Below are 16,285 nucleotides of genomic sequence, written 5' to 3' on the forward strand. Positions count from 1 at the left end.
TCGTTTTGGTAGCCGCATAGGGAAGGTCAGCATGGTATGGCGCGACAAGGTGGTTGGCATGCCATTGGCACATGTGGCATGGCATGCCTTGGCGCGGTTTGGCATGGCCAAAACTAGGGTTTTGGGCCAAAGTTTACCATGCGTTGTTTGGCGACCTTGGACGGCTAGGATTTGCATCTAGGATGGAAGGGTGGCCATTGATCGTCACATGCCTTCGTTTTGGTAGCCGCATGGGGAAGGTCGACATGGTATGACGCGGCAAGGTAGTTAGAATGCCATTGGCACATGTGGCATGGCATGCCTTGGCGTGGCCAAAACTAGGGTTTTGGACCAAAGGTTACCATGCGTTGCTTAGCGACCTTGGACGGCTAGGATTTGCATCTAGGATGGAAGGGTGGTTGTTGATCGTCGCACGCCTTCGTTTTGGTAGCCGCATGGGGAAGGCCAGCATGGTATGGCGCGACAAGGTGGTTGGCATGCCATTGGCACATGTGGCATGGCATGCCTTGGAACGGTTTGGCGTGGCGAAAACTAGGGTTTTGGGCCAAAGGTTACCATGCGTTGTTTGGCGACCTTGGACGGCTATGACTTGCATCTAAGATGGAAAGGTGGTCGTTGATCGTCGCACGTCCTCGTTTTGGTAGCCGCGTAGGGAAGGCCGGCATGGTATGGCGTGGCAAGGTGGTTGGCATGCCATTGGCACATGTGGCATGGCATGCCTTGGCGTGGCCAAAACTAAGGTTTTGTTCCAAAGATTACCATGCATTGTTTGGAGACCTTGGATGGATAGGATTTGCATCTAGGATTGAAGGGTGGTTGTTGATCGTCGCACGCCTTCGTTTTGGTAGCCGCATAGGGAAGGCCGGCATGGTGGGGCCAAGGAAAATGGCGCGGATGGCTTGGCATAGTGGGGCCAAGGGTTTGGCATGAACGAATTGGCATGGTGGAGCAAGGCAAGGTGCGGTTGGCTTGGCATGATGGGGACAAGGAAAATGGTGCGGACGACTTGGCACAGTGGGGCCAAGGGTTTGGCACGGACGGCTTGGCATGGTGGGGCCAAGGGTTTGGCATGCCATTGGCGCATGGTGCGGCTAGCATGGTTGGCATGCCTTGGCGCGGAGATGTGGTTGGCACGGTTTGCCATTGGCACAGTGGTGCGGCTGGCATGGTTGGCATGCCTTGGCGCGTAGATGTGGCTGGCATGGTTTGCCATTGGCACAGTGGTGCGGCTGGCATGGTTTGCATGCCTTGGCACGGAGATGTGGCTGGCATGGTTTGCCATTGACACAGTGGTGCGGCTGGCATGGTTGGCATGCCTTGGCGCGGAGATGTTGCTGGCATGGTTTTCGATTGGCAAAGTGGTGCGGCTGGCATGGTTGGCATGCCTTGGCGCGAAGATGTGGCTGGCATGGTTTTCCATTGGCACAGTGGTGCGACTAACATGGTTGGCATGCCTGCGGATATGTGGCTGGCATGGTTTGTCATTGGCACATTGGTGCGGCTGGCATGATTGGCATGCCTTGGCGCGGAGATGTGGCTGGCATGGTTGGCATGCCTTGGCGCGGTAGCATGAGAATTAGGGTTTGACATAGATGATGTCAGTCAATGTCAAGGGTTCTTCCGTGGAACATGACACATAAAAAAAGGTACCCTGGTAATTCTTACGTAGGCATGCTGATCGATTCAATAAATGTGCTAATGGTCATAGTGACGTCATGTCAGATGTGCAGATTTACGATTTTAACCCTAAGCTAAAAACCACCATCAACAATAAGACATCAACATAATCGTATGAATGCTATTGTGATTATGTATGGGTATGAGGTGAGGATTTCATCCTAGGAAACAATGTTCTTACATGTGTTTTAAGGAAGTAAGTTCATGAACTTTGTTTGTGAACCGAAAAGGAAATCTCCGGACGTTATTGGGGTTGTTCTTCATTGCATATCTTATGAACGACCAATATGTGTGATTAGTATAACCGCTCATGACTTGTTTGTGTTCCTGGTAAAACTATTCACATGAGGCCTGACTTTTCTATTGGTGTGACTTTTCATATTGAACACCACACTGTATTAAGACGCTACAGATAGTAGCCTACTATAAACTAACTTCGGTCTGGACTGTAGTTGAACCCTAATCAATCTCACACTGATTCAAGGTATAGTTGAGCTCCTTACGTATCTGATCCCAGCAGGATACTACGCACTTGATTCCCTTAGCTGATCTCAACCATAACCAAGATTTGTTACGACCCAAAGTCGAAGACTTCAATAAACAAATCTGTATCCCACATAAAAGTCTATGATAGGTAAATCTGTCTCCCACAGATAAACCTAAGAGTTTGTTCCGTCTTTCGATATAAATCAAGGTGAGCAGGAACCAATCGATAACCCGGACTTATATTCCCGAAGAACAACCTAGAATTATCAATTACCTCACAATAATCTTAATTGTATGGTAGCGAAACAAGATATTGCGGAATCAAAACGATGAGACGAAGATGTTTGTGATTTTTTTTTATCTTGCCCTAACGGAGATATAATTTCAAGTCAATTTTTTAATTGAACTCGTACGATAGAAAATGGCAAGATTAGATCGCTCAACTACAAGAGAAGTAGTTTCGTCTAGCTTCACAATCCCAATGAAGTTTTTAAGTCGTTAACCTATAGGGTCTCGAGAAGAAACCTAAGGTTAAAGGAGAATCGACTTTAGCTAAACCAACTAGGATCACACATGAGGTGTGGGGATTAGTTTTTCCAGTTTCTAGAGTTCTCCTTTGTATAGTTTTCAAATCAGGGTTTGCAATCAATGTTAGCTTAGTAACAAAGCATTCAATATTCACCGTTAGATGAGAACCTGATTAGATACAAGCTAATATCTTTCAACCATTAAATCGAAACTTAGCTTGTTACACACAAATGAAATGTATTTTATTTATGCGTACCTAAACGTGTACACTTAGTTGGTCCAATGGTTAGCCATATGAGCACTTCCATATTAACCGTATTCATCTTTCTCATAACTAGTTCAGATGACTTCAAAAGAACTAGTTGAAGAGTTTTTCAATTGCTTAGGTCTTTATGCATAGACACAATTGAAACAAAATCGGTTTGATTCATTTGAATCAATTCATGAACAATATACCCACGGTTTACAAAGATTCCATTCCTTATACTTTATTTTGTTAAGTTCATCAACTACCGATTTGAGAAATAACCAGCTTGGGTACGCGTACCTTAGCTACCGGATTTGAGTTTCCAAACTCAGCATAATTTTTCGGGTAGAAAAGTTCCGCGAATACACGTACGGGTACGCGTACCTAAGGTGTCTGGTTTATGAGTTCGTAAACTCCAAACTCAGCCCGGGAGGAAATGTTCCGCCAATATGCGTATGGGTACGCGTACTCAGCCTGTCTCCTTTACCAATACCGTATGCACACACTTGGTTTACGTCACATGGATTTATACATTAATTAGAGAACACAATATATATGCTTATATCCATAGATGGTAATCTCAACTCTACATTTAAGTCATTGAAACATTCTTCTATAATGTTATAACAGTCGTTATTCACAACTATCGTCATCAAAGCCATTTTCAAGATTGAAACTTCATCATGACTTTCGTCACGGGTAAAGATAAAAAATGGTTAAAGCGAAAGCTTGCCAACACATATTTCGAGAAAAAGATAGGTTTGTAAACTCGGCTCGAAATAGCAAATGTGTATGTATGAAATATATCATACTTATACGACTTTTGTCTCAAGATTAGAAGATAGAGTAGATAGACTTTTGAGTGATAGACAAGTTCAAGTCTCCACATACCTTTTAGTCGGATGAAGTTCCACAGGTTCCTTGAGTAGTTCTTCGTCTTCGTAAGATGATCGCCATGGAGTCTGGAGCTCAACTACACTTAACTATCCTAGTCCGAGACTTAGCTATAAGTAGACTAGAAATCAAGACATATAGTTTTGACAACTAAATTTGACAAACAAGCTTGAGATAGAAACGCTTGATATTTCGATCGATCAATGCTCTAACAAGTGTCACATAATAATAGAAGCAGAGATTTCTCTACTGATTGACTACACATCCCTACAATATAGGTTATCTGTACCTCTAAAACTGTAAAATGAACTGGATCACTAAAGTATAGTCATTCTTCATTTCCGTTAAAAAACAATGTTGAATCTATGACAAACCAAAAACAACCATATTGGTTATCTATGACAAACCAAAACTTTATTGGGTGTCTACTGTGTCACATCATAATAAAACTAGCATTTATTCGGTTCCTATTGTCTAGAAATACCACAATATAGTCTATCTGCACCTATAGGATTGTAAAAGAAACTAAATCACTAAAGTGCAGCCATCCTGTACTGTTTAGAAACTGCCTTTGAAATTTTAAAGTCGAACAATCACAAGAGTTTAATGGAACATAATCAATAGAGTTTAGGTAATCTGCAGTTTTAGAAACTGCCTTTGCATGTATGAAAAACCACATAAAATTGAATAAATCAATACAGTATATGGTATCTTCACTTTTGAAACATAACATAACACCAAAAGTTAGAATAAAGTGTTGGATCTAAAGAGGAACACACGTTTATTACTCACTGCTTTTGGAGATTTCTCGATTTCTGCTACTGATTATTGTGAGATGCTAGATGTTGATTTTAATGTTTGTTTTTCGAATTTCTTAAACTTTGTTTTTTGTTTCCACCGTTTTTTTTCAATTGAGTTGATTTTTGGTTCAGTAGAGGTAAAATCAAAGGTTATTGAAGTGATTTTTGGATTTATTGAAGTTGATTGTTGGTTTTATTGAAGTGATTTGTGTTTAATTGAACTGATTTTTGAGTATATGTGAAGATTTGATTAGGTTCTCATGATTTAGTAGCCTTTTTGCAGATATGATGTTAGCTTTTGAAAAAATTTCACTTCATCAATCAGAGACGACGGTAACTGATTTTGTTCTTTCTCTGATTTGTTTTTTAGATTGTCAGTTTCTGATAGTTTTAGAAGACCTAATTAATGTTAGTGTAACAGGCGATTTTTTGGATCGTGTATTCTACACACGTTTGACACAGGGGCTTATTACGTCTTTTCCTTGTTTTAAAGTATTTTGTACCTCCGAGTAAACTTATAATATGGATGGACGCTGGTAGAAATAACTATATAGGCCTAGGATCTATCAAGAAATCTCCATTTTTTTGCTTTTCAGAACCATGTTTCAGGGCATACAAGAAAATTTGAGGGCATGCAAAATGATTACCCTAACTAGGGTGCGATGATAATGGGTATTCAAGGATAGGTAAATTACTTAGTTACCCTCAATTAATTTATTAATTTACTAATTTATTATTTATTTTGTCATTTAAATTTTTTTGATTTTTAAAATTCAAATTTGTTTTTGATGTACGACAGAGGTATTTCTCACAAACCCATGTCTTTTTTTTTTCCAAATTTGATTGATAGATTAAGATTTAAAAAAGTGGAAATTTTTGGTAGTTGCAGAATTAAGTTCGGCTGATAATTAATATGAATTATTAGCCGAACTGCTCATTGTTTTTTCATCCTGAAGGTTCTGATGAACAGTTTGACTGATAATTAAACACAAAAATGATAGGCAACTTCGCTTTATGAAGAACAACACTAAGTTCAGTTGTCCTATTTTTTGCTCGAATTAGCCGAACCTAAGTTCGATAGTTATAGAGTGAGGTTCGACTGATAACTTGTCAGTCGAACATAGGTATATTTTTATAACACCTTGCTTCGGCCAATAAATCTTCAGCCGAACTTCTCATTGTTCTTTAAGTTCGGCTGAACCTAGTGTGTTGTGAATAAAAAAAAGAAAAAAAAGTTAAAATTTCAAGTTTTAAATAATTTAAATAATTTAAATAATAAAAAAATATAAATAAGGACAGTTTTGGCATTAAGCAAAATATATGGATAAGGGACTTTTAAGATTACTATCTAATAACCCGTTTTTGTCTTTATATGTATGCCCTAAAACATGGTTCTTTTTTTTAATGGGATGCAGTCATCCATATATAATACTGTGATGCATGTTCTTAGGCCTCTAAAAATATTTTTGCTAGGCCAGATCGAATAGCGTGTTTGTTTAATGGGCATGGAATCGTATTACTGGGAATATGATTCCATACCCTCATTTGGGAAGTGTTAATAACTGCACGAATTCTATTATTTTATTTTTGATCCTAATTTCGACTAAACCAAGCAAGATTAAAGTAATCATGTTCCTAGAATCATATTCCCAGGTATCTCGTAACCTCCCCTCAATCAAACACGCCAGAAACCCCAAAATATTTTGGTTAGGCCAGATCGGAATGCCGTTTTTTCGTAGGACCAAACTGTGCTGGTCCGGCCCAATAATGGACCAAATTGATTTTTTTTCCTTTTTAATATTCCCCTAACGATAATTACCAAAAAAAAAATTATATATATATATATATTCCCCCTGACGATAATTTATCAGTAAAATCACCAAATCTAGCCCTAGTTTCTTGTATTATTTTTCGGAGAGAAATCCCGAGTTAAAGTTTTAGATTTTTCCCGAAAAATAATTCATACAAGTTTCAGATCTTCTGGTTTCTCTCTTTCGGTATTTATCTCTCAATCATTCTTTATATCTTAAGGTATTTATCTTTCTCTCCTCTCTTTTTTCTATGGGTGTTTACGGAATCATGAGAAGGGGGTGTTTTCTGTGTAGTTGCTAATTAAATCCTTTGAGTTTAGTTTTCGCTAAGTTTTGAAGGGTTGATTGCAGTTATTATTAGGATAGGCATTAGACTGTTTTCTTTTGTAAATTTTGATTTCTAGGTCTCTAAACTTACTTTGTTAATTGAGTTTTGGGGTTATCATACTGAACCAAATTATACTTCCTTATTGGGAGATTTGTGCATATTATATATAGGTGAAAGTAAAAGGAAAGAGATAATGGAGCAATCAAATTCTAAAAGAAAGAAGATCAAAGGTTAGTAGATTTTTTTTTTTTTTTAGTTCGGATTAGTAGCTGTTTTGGATATCTAAATTTTAGGGTTATGATTCATTTCTCTTGTGGTTCCTTTTAGGTTCTTGGTGTCAATATGTGAATACTTTCGGCGAAAAGTTTGATAGCATGCACAAGCAGAATACGGATTTATCTAGTGACATAAAAATATCAACCGTAAAAGTATCTAAAAGTGTAGTGAGCGTGGCATCTCTTTCTGCTGATAAGAAATTTCATTTCTTTGGTAGCGGCACAGTTATCAAATGTGATCAAGTTAACATGAAATATGTATCTACTATATTAACATCTGGAAGTATGTTTGGTGATTCTAGAAATGGCGTTGAGTATGTGGTTAGTGTTCATAACTTACTTATGAGTAATGAGCTTGTTAAACTATTGTTAAATATTGTTTTTGAATAATTTTGTTGTTATATTAGGCCCAAATTTATTTGCACGATGGAAGGACATTTGATGTTCGTGCGTATCATTATGATATCCATTATAACATTGCACTTCTGAAAGTTGAATCAATTCGACCGTTGTTGCCTGCAATTCTGAAAGGTGTCAAAGTGATCAATAAAGCCCCTGCAAGAGGGGGATTTCTTCGTCGACACTCTGACACTTTTCATCTTTCCCATGGAGATGAGGTGATATCTGTTGGTCGGTTCTGTCAGGAACCATATAGAGTGATGTCTGCTCCTGGAACATTCAGGTAAAAAACATTACATTTTCTCTTTGTTGCACATAATTATTACTTTATTAAGATTTTTTTTTATTAATTACTTTTGTTTTGTATATTTTGTTCAGTAATAAATGTTGCGATTTGGATTGTCCACTGATGCTCAAAACGACCTGCAACATCTCAAAGGCAATTTAATTATTATTATTCTTGTATTTTACTTTTGCTTTTCTTTTTCAGAATTTCGCTCTAACCAATATAAAAAAGACGAGATTCGCTTACATTATTGTTTTTACTCTTGTGTTAGTGTGGTACTGGTGGACCTCTCATTAATGGTGATGGGGAGGTAATTGGCATCAATTTCTTTCTTGAAGAATACACACCATTTATGCCTATAAATATTGTTTCGAAGTGCATAGAACACTTCGAAAAACACGGGTAAGTTAAATGTTTTGCATGTTATTTCCTGTAACACAAATGTTTTATTATAACAAAAACAAGACTGACAGTAATCCTTTATCTGCTTTCCCCCCTTAACTCTCTTGTTTAAATACTTTTGTAAGAGCTGCCCAACATACTCTACTTCAACCTTTATCTTTCTCTATAGGATCATCATCATATTTCTTTGACTTTGTAATGAAGTTTATAGGATCGATTTCGGCTCTGAATCCAATTGATGCGGACTGGCTAACACACAGGCATAAACTACTAGAAAACAGAAAATAGATAAATAGATCTATAGAAATCAACCAGATGTTGATAAATATAGTCTATGGCACAAAGCCAAATTACTCATTGATAATCCTTCGAATATTTTCTAAAACAATAATCAAGTCTGTCTTCTAAAGGTCACGATAACTACTATTTATACTACAAAGAAACTGTAGGAATGAAACGTAAAACTATCTAGACTGACCAAAACGCATCTATAGGAGCTGATAAATAAAAACAAAGAAACAAAGCTAACTAATATAGAAATCCTAAAATGCTCCTGCATCACTTTGTGCCCTGATTCATCACTTTCATAGTTTAGCGCAAATTTAGTTACTTTTTTGCTCTACAAATTTGTTAGTTTTACCATAATTCCATCTTTTACTCTTGCAAAGTCTTCGAACTATTGTTATTTCTCCCCCTAGCTGGTTGTGAAGTGCTTGAGATACTTCATTCAATGTCTTTTTCTTGCTTTAATAGTGCTATGCATTTCGGGTTAAAGGTTAATGTGTAAGGTGGATTTTTTTATCAAATTATTGAGCTCCAAGGGCATTGTTTTTTGGCCTTATACTTATAATTCTGTGGACATTACTGCATGATTTGGGCTTTGAGGGTTATCATCAGCTAGAGCACCATTTGATAATTTGCAACAATCACGAAGATTTCATTGTAAAAATTACCATAGTAGTGATCATGATTTAATGTATTTCTTATTATATAGGAAATTTGTTCGGCCTAATTTTGGAATCAAAGGAGCTAATTTCTCTACTGGAACAAGTTTGCAAATGATGGACAAAATTAACCGGGCATTTCCTGACATATCTACAGGAATTCTTGTTAAAGAGGTACAATGCTTCTTACCCTTTTGTGTGATTTCTACTCAGTTAATACAAGAGAATGTGACTAAAATTTTGCATTATATTTTGCATTATGAAGGTTGTACCAAAATTTTGTATGTCAAAGCTTTCTACTTTCGGAATGCATTGTTTCTGGAGTTTGATGTCTATGTTTATTACTTTTCTGGTCATTTCAAATGAATTTAAGTCAAGCTGATAACCACTAATGTTTTTAATCAAATTGAAAATTTATTTGGTCAAGTGCTTATTATCTTTGGAGTATATCAAATATTCAAAAGTGTGTGTGATTTGCTCATTATGGTAGCAGTTGGAAAAACAAAGGTTATATAGCACACTTTCTTTTGTAGCTTAATAAAATAGGCACATAACTTCATATGAACTAAGTGTAATTGTGAATTATCAATTCCTAATATTACTTTCCTTCTTGTCTGTTTGATATATGGCATTTAATTCCCTCTTCAATTCTATCATGGTTCGGAGTTGTTAATTGATTGAGAAGCAAAAAATCTAGTTTGTACTGTAAGCAGTCGTGTATGTATCTATTGAATGGTATTGGTAGCAGCTATATGTGCGCCACAAATAATAATTCTTTCATTTATTATCTATAGGTAGTACCACTGTCCCCTGCATATTATGCTGGTATACGTGCGGGGGATGTTCTTCTCCGTTGTGGTGGAGACATTATTCAGAGTGTTGTTGAGGTATGTCATGTTTACATTGTTGGTTTATACGAGCTTGAAGTATTATTTATTGTTCTTTTAAGTTGAGTATCTCAGTTTTTTCTTTTCTTTATGATTGCATTATCTTATGAAATCCATAAATTTTTGGCTGCATTAGTTTGAAGTAATTATGTTGGATAAGATTGGGGAGGCACTAGAGATAGAGTTGCTAAAAGAATTCAAGTTGGTGGAGAAGACTGTGGTCGTTGAGGAGTTGAGCCCAGATCAGTTTTACAGGTAATTTAATTTCACTCATTTTGGTAACCCCGTAAGCGAAGTACATGTCATGGTAAATTTCCTTGTGTTATCCATTTTTCTGGTATATTGGTATTTGCTATTATCTAGTAAATTTTGGGGGTTTTATGTTATTTAACTCATTATTTTCTACTTTAATATTTTTAATTTGCAGTTGGTGTCTTCCTAAGAGACGATGGGTGGTAATGACTGGTGATGTCTAACATCATGAGACTGTTTCTCTTGTTTCCCTCGTTGTAAAATATTTCGGTAGTCTGTAGTGGTAGTTATCAGGTATGTTAAGCAGCGCTATGATATAGTTGTAGTTTGCACAATTGTTAAGGCAAGGAGGAAAGGGAAATATGTTTAAGTATTTCTTATAATTATATCCTTACGGATAATAAATAGTAAAACTTAGAAATGATTTATTTCTTAAACTATACCATGGTTTTCCGTAAACTTTATAAACATTACTATCAAATTATATATATTTCTATGGGCCAATTACTTAATGGTCATACTTTTTGTAATTCGGTCACAAAATGATCATGCTTTTATAATTCATTTACAAAATGATCTTTTTCCATCCGATTTAACACTTTTGAATAAAACAGTGTTATCTTTTCCGAAAATACGCTCCTTCAAAATACCCTTCCTAGTTAACTAATTGGTTGAAGTGGTGGTGATGAAGCGGTGGTGGAAGCTTATGAATCTCTGCTAAACCCCGATGGGGAAACGGTGATGAATGCGGTGTAACGAACCTGAATGCGGTGTAACGATATGTAAGCGGCACCACCATCACCTACAAATAGCACCACCGTCAAAAAATTATGATAGTAAAAGCTACTTTTTAACGGAAGTATGATCATTTTGTTAATAGTTTGTTATAGTATGATGTTTTTGTGAATCGGGTTCTAATACTAGGCTGTTTTGTACATTTTCCATTAAATAACAAGATATAGAGTATAAGACCACCCTAATCACCGGAGGCAACTGCTTTAATTGATCAACCATGGAAGCAACTATGATAAAGTTAACCCAAATGTAATTTGATAACAAAAACCACATGGAGTACTTGATATTGCCCCTCAAGACTTCCTCAAATTATCACCAGATTTATTCCACAACCTACTAGGGAAACTAGTTTACCTCAGGCTTTCCCCCAGTTTCCTTTGTAAACCAATGCAGAGTCTGACTTTTATATTTTAAAGTTAGAAGTGCAAACCTCCATTAAGAGATTTTGGTCACTTGGTCTCTTGTTAAAGTCAGTGACCTGTGTTTTAAAAGAGTTTAGAAACATCAGAAGATTGGTTGGCTAAAAATGCTCCATCTGTTCCTATAAAAGAGTTATTTTTGCTTTTTTAATTTTACATATTTTTATGCTAAAATGAAAAAAAATGAAAGTACATTTTTTTAGAATGGAGGTAGTATACTTTAGGAGTGATGTATTCTTTGTGGTGGTTTGCATAATGGCTATGTGTTTAATTTTTGAAAATTGTGCCTAAAATGATAAATACCTACAATTTTTTTATAAAAACTCTAAATCTGATATTATTGTTTGTACTCATTGTGTATATCTCTTTAAAATCTTCCAGCAATTACAAAATTCCAAGACACGGATTTTTAGATATTATATTATGCTAATTATACCATAAAAAAAAGATACATAAGAATTATACTAATACAATTTGATTTATCTATTTGCCATTCTTCTTTGGTTTAACTACGAAAATGTCTATACCTATCGTCTTCCTCTTCGGTTTATTTACGAAAATGTCTAAAGGAAGAAAATAAATTTTTGATTCAGAGGGGCATTTTTAATTTTTCAGCCAGGACCATTTTCAATCTCTTTGTGTCAACTGATCACTTATATTTTACAAAAAAGTGACCTCCCTCGCTTCGAGCGGCCGGCCAATTAGGTGGCGTTGGAAATTAGTTTGATTGATTACTACTTAACTAAATGGCTCTTACAGGCAACGGTAGAAACTAACAAAAAAAAACTTGAGAAACATTACATCCGTCCGACAGTAGGGATCATATCAGTCTGTTTCATTCTTAACTGTAAAAACCAATCTAACCGCCATAACTACCACTAAAGAAGGCAGTAAATCAAATTCCAATCTTTACTACCTTAAAACTGTTTAAACTACATACTCCCTCCGTCCCTAATTAGATGAGCTAGTTGGTTTTAAATTTTATCCCGTAAATAGATGAGCTAGTTGGTTTTAAATTTTATCCCGTAAATAGATGAGCTATCTCTCTAATCAGAGGGATATTTTTAAAACTACCATTTTAATTTATCATTGTTATTGTAAGAAATATGTATAATTTGATAGTTATGTTTATATTCGTTATGTAGGTGTTCAAATTATGTTTATGGAAAATGTACAAAACAGTCCTAGTATTAGAACCCGATTCACAAAAGCATCATAATGTTACAAATTATTAACAAAATGATCATATTTCCGTTAAAAAGAGAGTTAAGTGGTGACTCATAGTTAAATATGTTAATGAAATTACCCATGTGTCCTTCATATTTATCCCCCCATACACAATTTTATCTTTTGCTTTCATTATATTTTTTCGACGGTGGTGTTATTTGTAAGTGGTGGTGGTGCCGCTTACATATCGTTACACGACATTCAGGATCATAAAACCGCATTCAGGTTCGTTACACCGCATTCAGGTTCATTACACCGCATTCACCCAAAGGGTTAACCGCTTCCCCTTCGAGGTTTAGCAGAGATTCTTAAGCTTCCACCACTACCACCACCGCTTCATCACCACCACTTCAACCAATTAGTTAACTAGGAAGGGTATTTCGAGGGAGGATATTTTCGGAAAAAATAACACTGTTTTGTTCAAAAGTGTTATATCGGATGGAAAAAGAATATTTTGTAAATGAATTACAAAAACATGATCATTTTGTGACCGAATTACAAAAAGTATGACCATTCTGTAATTGGCTCTTTTATTCTTCTACAGTTCGGTGAAGATATTCGAGGCAAGAAGAATATGGATAACTTTTTAGAGACCCATTTCAAAGGGGGTGTATGTTTTCCTTCACATCTGATCACATAGGTTGTCCTTATATTATATATACTATTCACCAAACATCAAATCAAATCCCTTCAAAGCCACTGGTTTTGTTGATTACTTCTGGTTCGTACCTCCACAAACCCCTAATGGTTGATTGTGTTTCTCCCAACACCAAAGTTTAACACACACAAAGAAAAAGAAAAGGAAGAAAAAAACAAACCTGAAAGCCAGAATGAATTGATAGCTTAAGATTTTCATCTCTACAAGAGTGATTAAGGAATACAATTACAGATATAGTAGAAGAGGATACATCAGTCCCATGATGCAGGCTACAGCAGTCCCTCATAGCCTGCGTAATTTACATATAGGGGTTATGTATGCCATGGCTAATGCCCTGTCAAGTACTTGCATTACACACAGTTAATCAGGGGGTAAACCTAAAAGTAGAAGAGGATGAACCTTGCCTCACTGTCTTTTAGGAATGGATTTGATTAACAACGGCCAAACTGAACTCCGCATGCATGCTCTCAATGCGGATGAGTCATCCTTACCAGTCTTGTTGATAGTGATACCGTGCATTAAAATAAAATTTCTGGGGCAGAGGGAAGATTGAATTCAAGTATAGCCCATCCAAATCGAACTCCACGTAGCTTCAGTAAGGAGACTTCTTACTGAATTATTTTTCTTCAGCAGATCTTGATTCTCCTTCCTTCTCCACCTTTATGAAAAACAATTCAGTTAGTGTTCATCCTAAAGCATGGTTACCAACAACTATATCCGTCTTTCAATCATGTATCTCAGTATCCAGATTGTATATACCTACGACATGTGAAATGAATACTTTACTCACATATCTATGGTTCCAATTCCAGTTCAATCTATGAGTATCACATATCTATGGTTCCAGTTCCATATGACTGATCAGCAATGCTCACTGTGTACCTTGAGCGTCAGTATGCCAATTGCATGGTGTTATAACTACACTGTTACACCCACCCATTACCTACCCCTTCTTATGAAGGCTACCATGACAAAGACACCGAAGAAAAATAACTCTATTTAAAGATCTCAAATAGTTCATATCAACTACTGAACCTGTCTATGCCTGTCTTTAGAAAACAGTGTTCCCTAAATCTTTCTTTGCAGCTACCGTCTTTGAAATCTCTAGTGCTACAACTGAAGCTACACTCTTTGAAATCTCTATTTCTGCAGTTACCCTCTTTGTAAACTATCACGTGTCAAGAATGGGAGACATCGTTTTACATACGCATATATTCTAGATGAGCAACTCAATTCCGGATCGCTGGGACTAATATGATCCAACACGAAGTGAAGAACAAGTAACAAAATCACACTCCCAACTTCCCAGGAGAACAAGTACCACTACACTTTAGGAAGTCCTATATAATATGAATTCTATACATGATTTTCTTAACTCTAAAGCTCTAATAGATTAACAATTCGGTAAGAATCTACGTCTTTATCACTTTTGCTTACAACTATTTGTGATTTATAGGCATTTCAGAAATTATGTCAAAAGGAGTCTTGAAAGTACTGTGTACTGCTACCTTCCCCTTTAAACTGTACTAGCAAATGGTTTGATGACAATGCAGCACAATTCTCACCATCAAGGCTATGAATAAACTAACTCTCAGTATGCGGGATCAAGCAATCACTCATCTAATCATCTTCTAGTTTAGTTTCTATCCGAGTCTTCACATGAGTAATAAAAGAAGATACCCTATGTTTGGCTGGTAAACTCGTTATAATTACGATGAGGATAATATAGACGTTTTATCATTTAAAAAAAAAGTCAATCCCTCCCCATAATTTTTAATTCCTTCCTCACAATGCTTCCCTCCTCCAACCAGTTCTTTCCCTCCTATTAACAGGACTCGACTGTTGACTAGTTAAATATAAGGGAAATAAAAAAAGCGAAAGATACTAACTTCCTCCTCCATCAGGTAAACCCCGTAGAACACTCTACACAGCACCACTTGATGTAGCATCCATTTCAGATAGAGCAGAGGCACTAGCTAGGATGGCTTAATATTCAATTTGTTTCTTCCTCGATCTCCATCCTCTCAGTAATCCCATACCAGCAAACTAGTTACCACATGGAAACACTAACAAAAGAAATTTCACGCTAAAATGACAGCGACAGTAAACAGAGAAACTAGAACGGACAAAGAATCTTAATTATGCCAGTAAGTCCGTAACACTTTTATATATAGCAATATCTTCTTGAAAACCAAATGAAACCACGATCAATTATTGACAGGTAAATGGTAATGAGGTTCCCTCGGAGATAGGATCGTCGATCTATATGTGAAAGCTAAAAATGCACAACTGATGAAATCATATTAAGTTGATCAGGCTCATAGTACCTGGGCCATCCATGTGAGAGAGCAACCAATTCATTGCCCCCGCTGCATTTGAGTGTTAACAGCCGCCTGATGATAGTTAAACCCCATAGTGATAAGCTGTGGGACAATACTCTCTTCAACTGACAAACTTGATTCTATAGTCTCAGACCCGGTAACTGTAAAACAGATAACATTCGCTTAGGCACTAAGTAAGACACCAATACCCATATCTTGTTTTTCTCCAAGCATATATGTCTGACACTAATTCTCAGTGGCTTCTTGGACATAGCAACTTTTTCTTGGTAAGCAACTTTTCCAAATGGACATAGCAGTCGCTCTTCTATACCAAATTTGAAGCTCTTAGAGGGATCCAACAGGGCCTTCCATCATTTGCTTGCTCAACTTGGTCAAAAAATATAGGAAGAACTCCAAAGCATCCAAGGAAGAAGTTGAGACAAATAAAAATAGTTAACAATAATAGCTGATAGTACACACTGAACATACCTGCGCAGGTCTGATTGAAGAATCTGGATCATAATTGAGCTCAAAACCCCTAGCACCATCATTGCTTCCCATGCCATTATCGCCACTATAATAATTTTCATGAAGTGAATCTATATCCTGCCCAAACAATTGAGACGAGAAATTGCAGTGTCTGTCACAT

General features: G+C 36.5%; 1 protein-coding gene across 2 annotated transcripts; it reads left to right on the forward strand.

Moving 5' to 3' along the window:
- The first annotated feature begins 6,491 nt into the window (after positions 1–6,491).
- On the forward strand, positions 6,492–10,746 carry LOC113271630 (putative protease Do-like 14). Of its 2 annotated transcripts, none has more exons than XM_026521521.1 (10): positions 6,492–6,663; positions 6,921–7,001; positions 7,099–7,367; positions 7,454–7,728; positions 7,824–7,884; positions 8,003–8,133; positions 9,128–9,251; positions 9,872–9,964; positions 10,101–10,219; positions 10,392–10,746. In XM_026521521.1, exons 2-10 carry the CDS (start codon positions 6,965–6,967, stop codon positions 10,438–10,440), a joined length of 1,158 nt encoding a protein of 385 aa, XP_026377306.1. In that variant the 5' UTR covers positions 6,492–6,663; positions 6,921–6,964; the 3' UTR covers positions 10,441–10,746. The 2 variants fall into 2 exon arrangements, with proteins under 2 accessions (XP_026377306.1, XP_026377307.1); XM_026521522.1 differs by having other exon boundaries at positions 6,942–7,001.
- Positions 10,747–16,285: the final 5,539 nt, after the last annotated feature.

Source organism: Papaver somniferum, chromosome 4 (genome assembly GCF_003573695.1).
Source record: "Papaver somniferum cultivar HN1 chromosome 4, ASM357369v1, whole genome shotgun sequence".
NCBI lineage: Eukaryota > Viridiplantae > Streptophyta > Magnoliopsida > Ranunculales > Papaveraceae > Papaver > Papaver somniferum.

Bases quoted from the DNA above. Each gene is read 5' to 3' on its own strand.
- LOC113271630 (XM_026521521.1), top strand. From the start codon at position 6,965: ATGGAGCAATCAAATTCTAAAAGAAAGAAGATCAAAG. The intron at 7,368-7,453 runs GTTAGTGTTCAT...TTGTTATATTAG, and splicing joins GAAATGGCGTTGAGTATGTG to GCCCAAATTTATTTGCACGA. The intron at 7,729-7,823 runs GTAAAAAACATT...TATTTTGTTCAG, and splicing joins TCTGCTCCTGGAACATTCAG to TAATAAATGTTGCGATTTGG.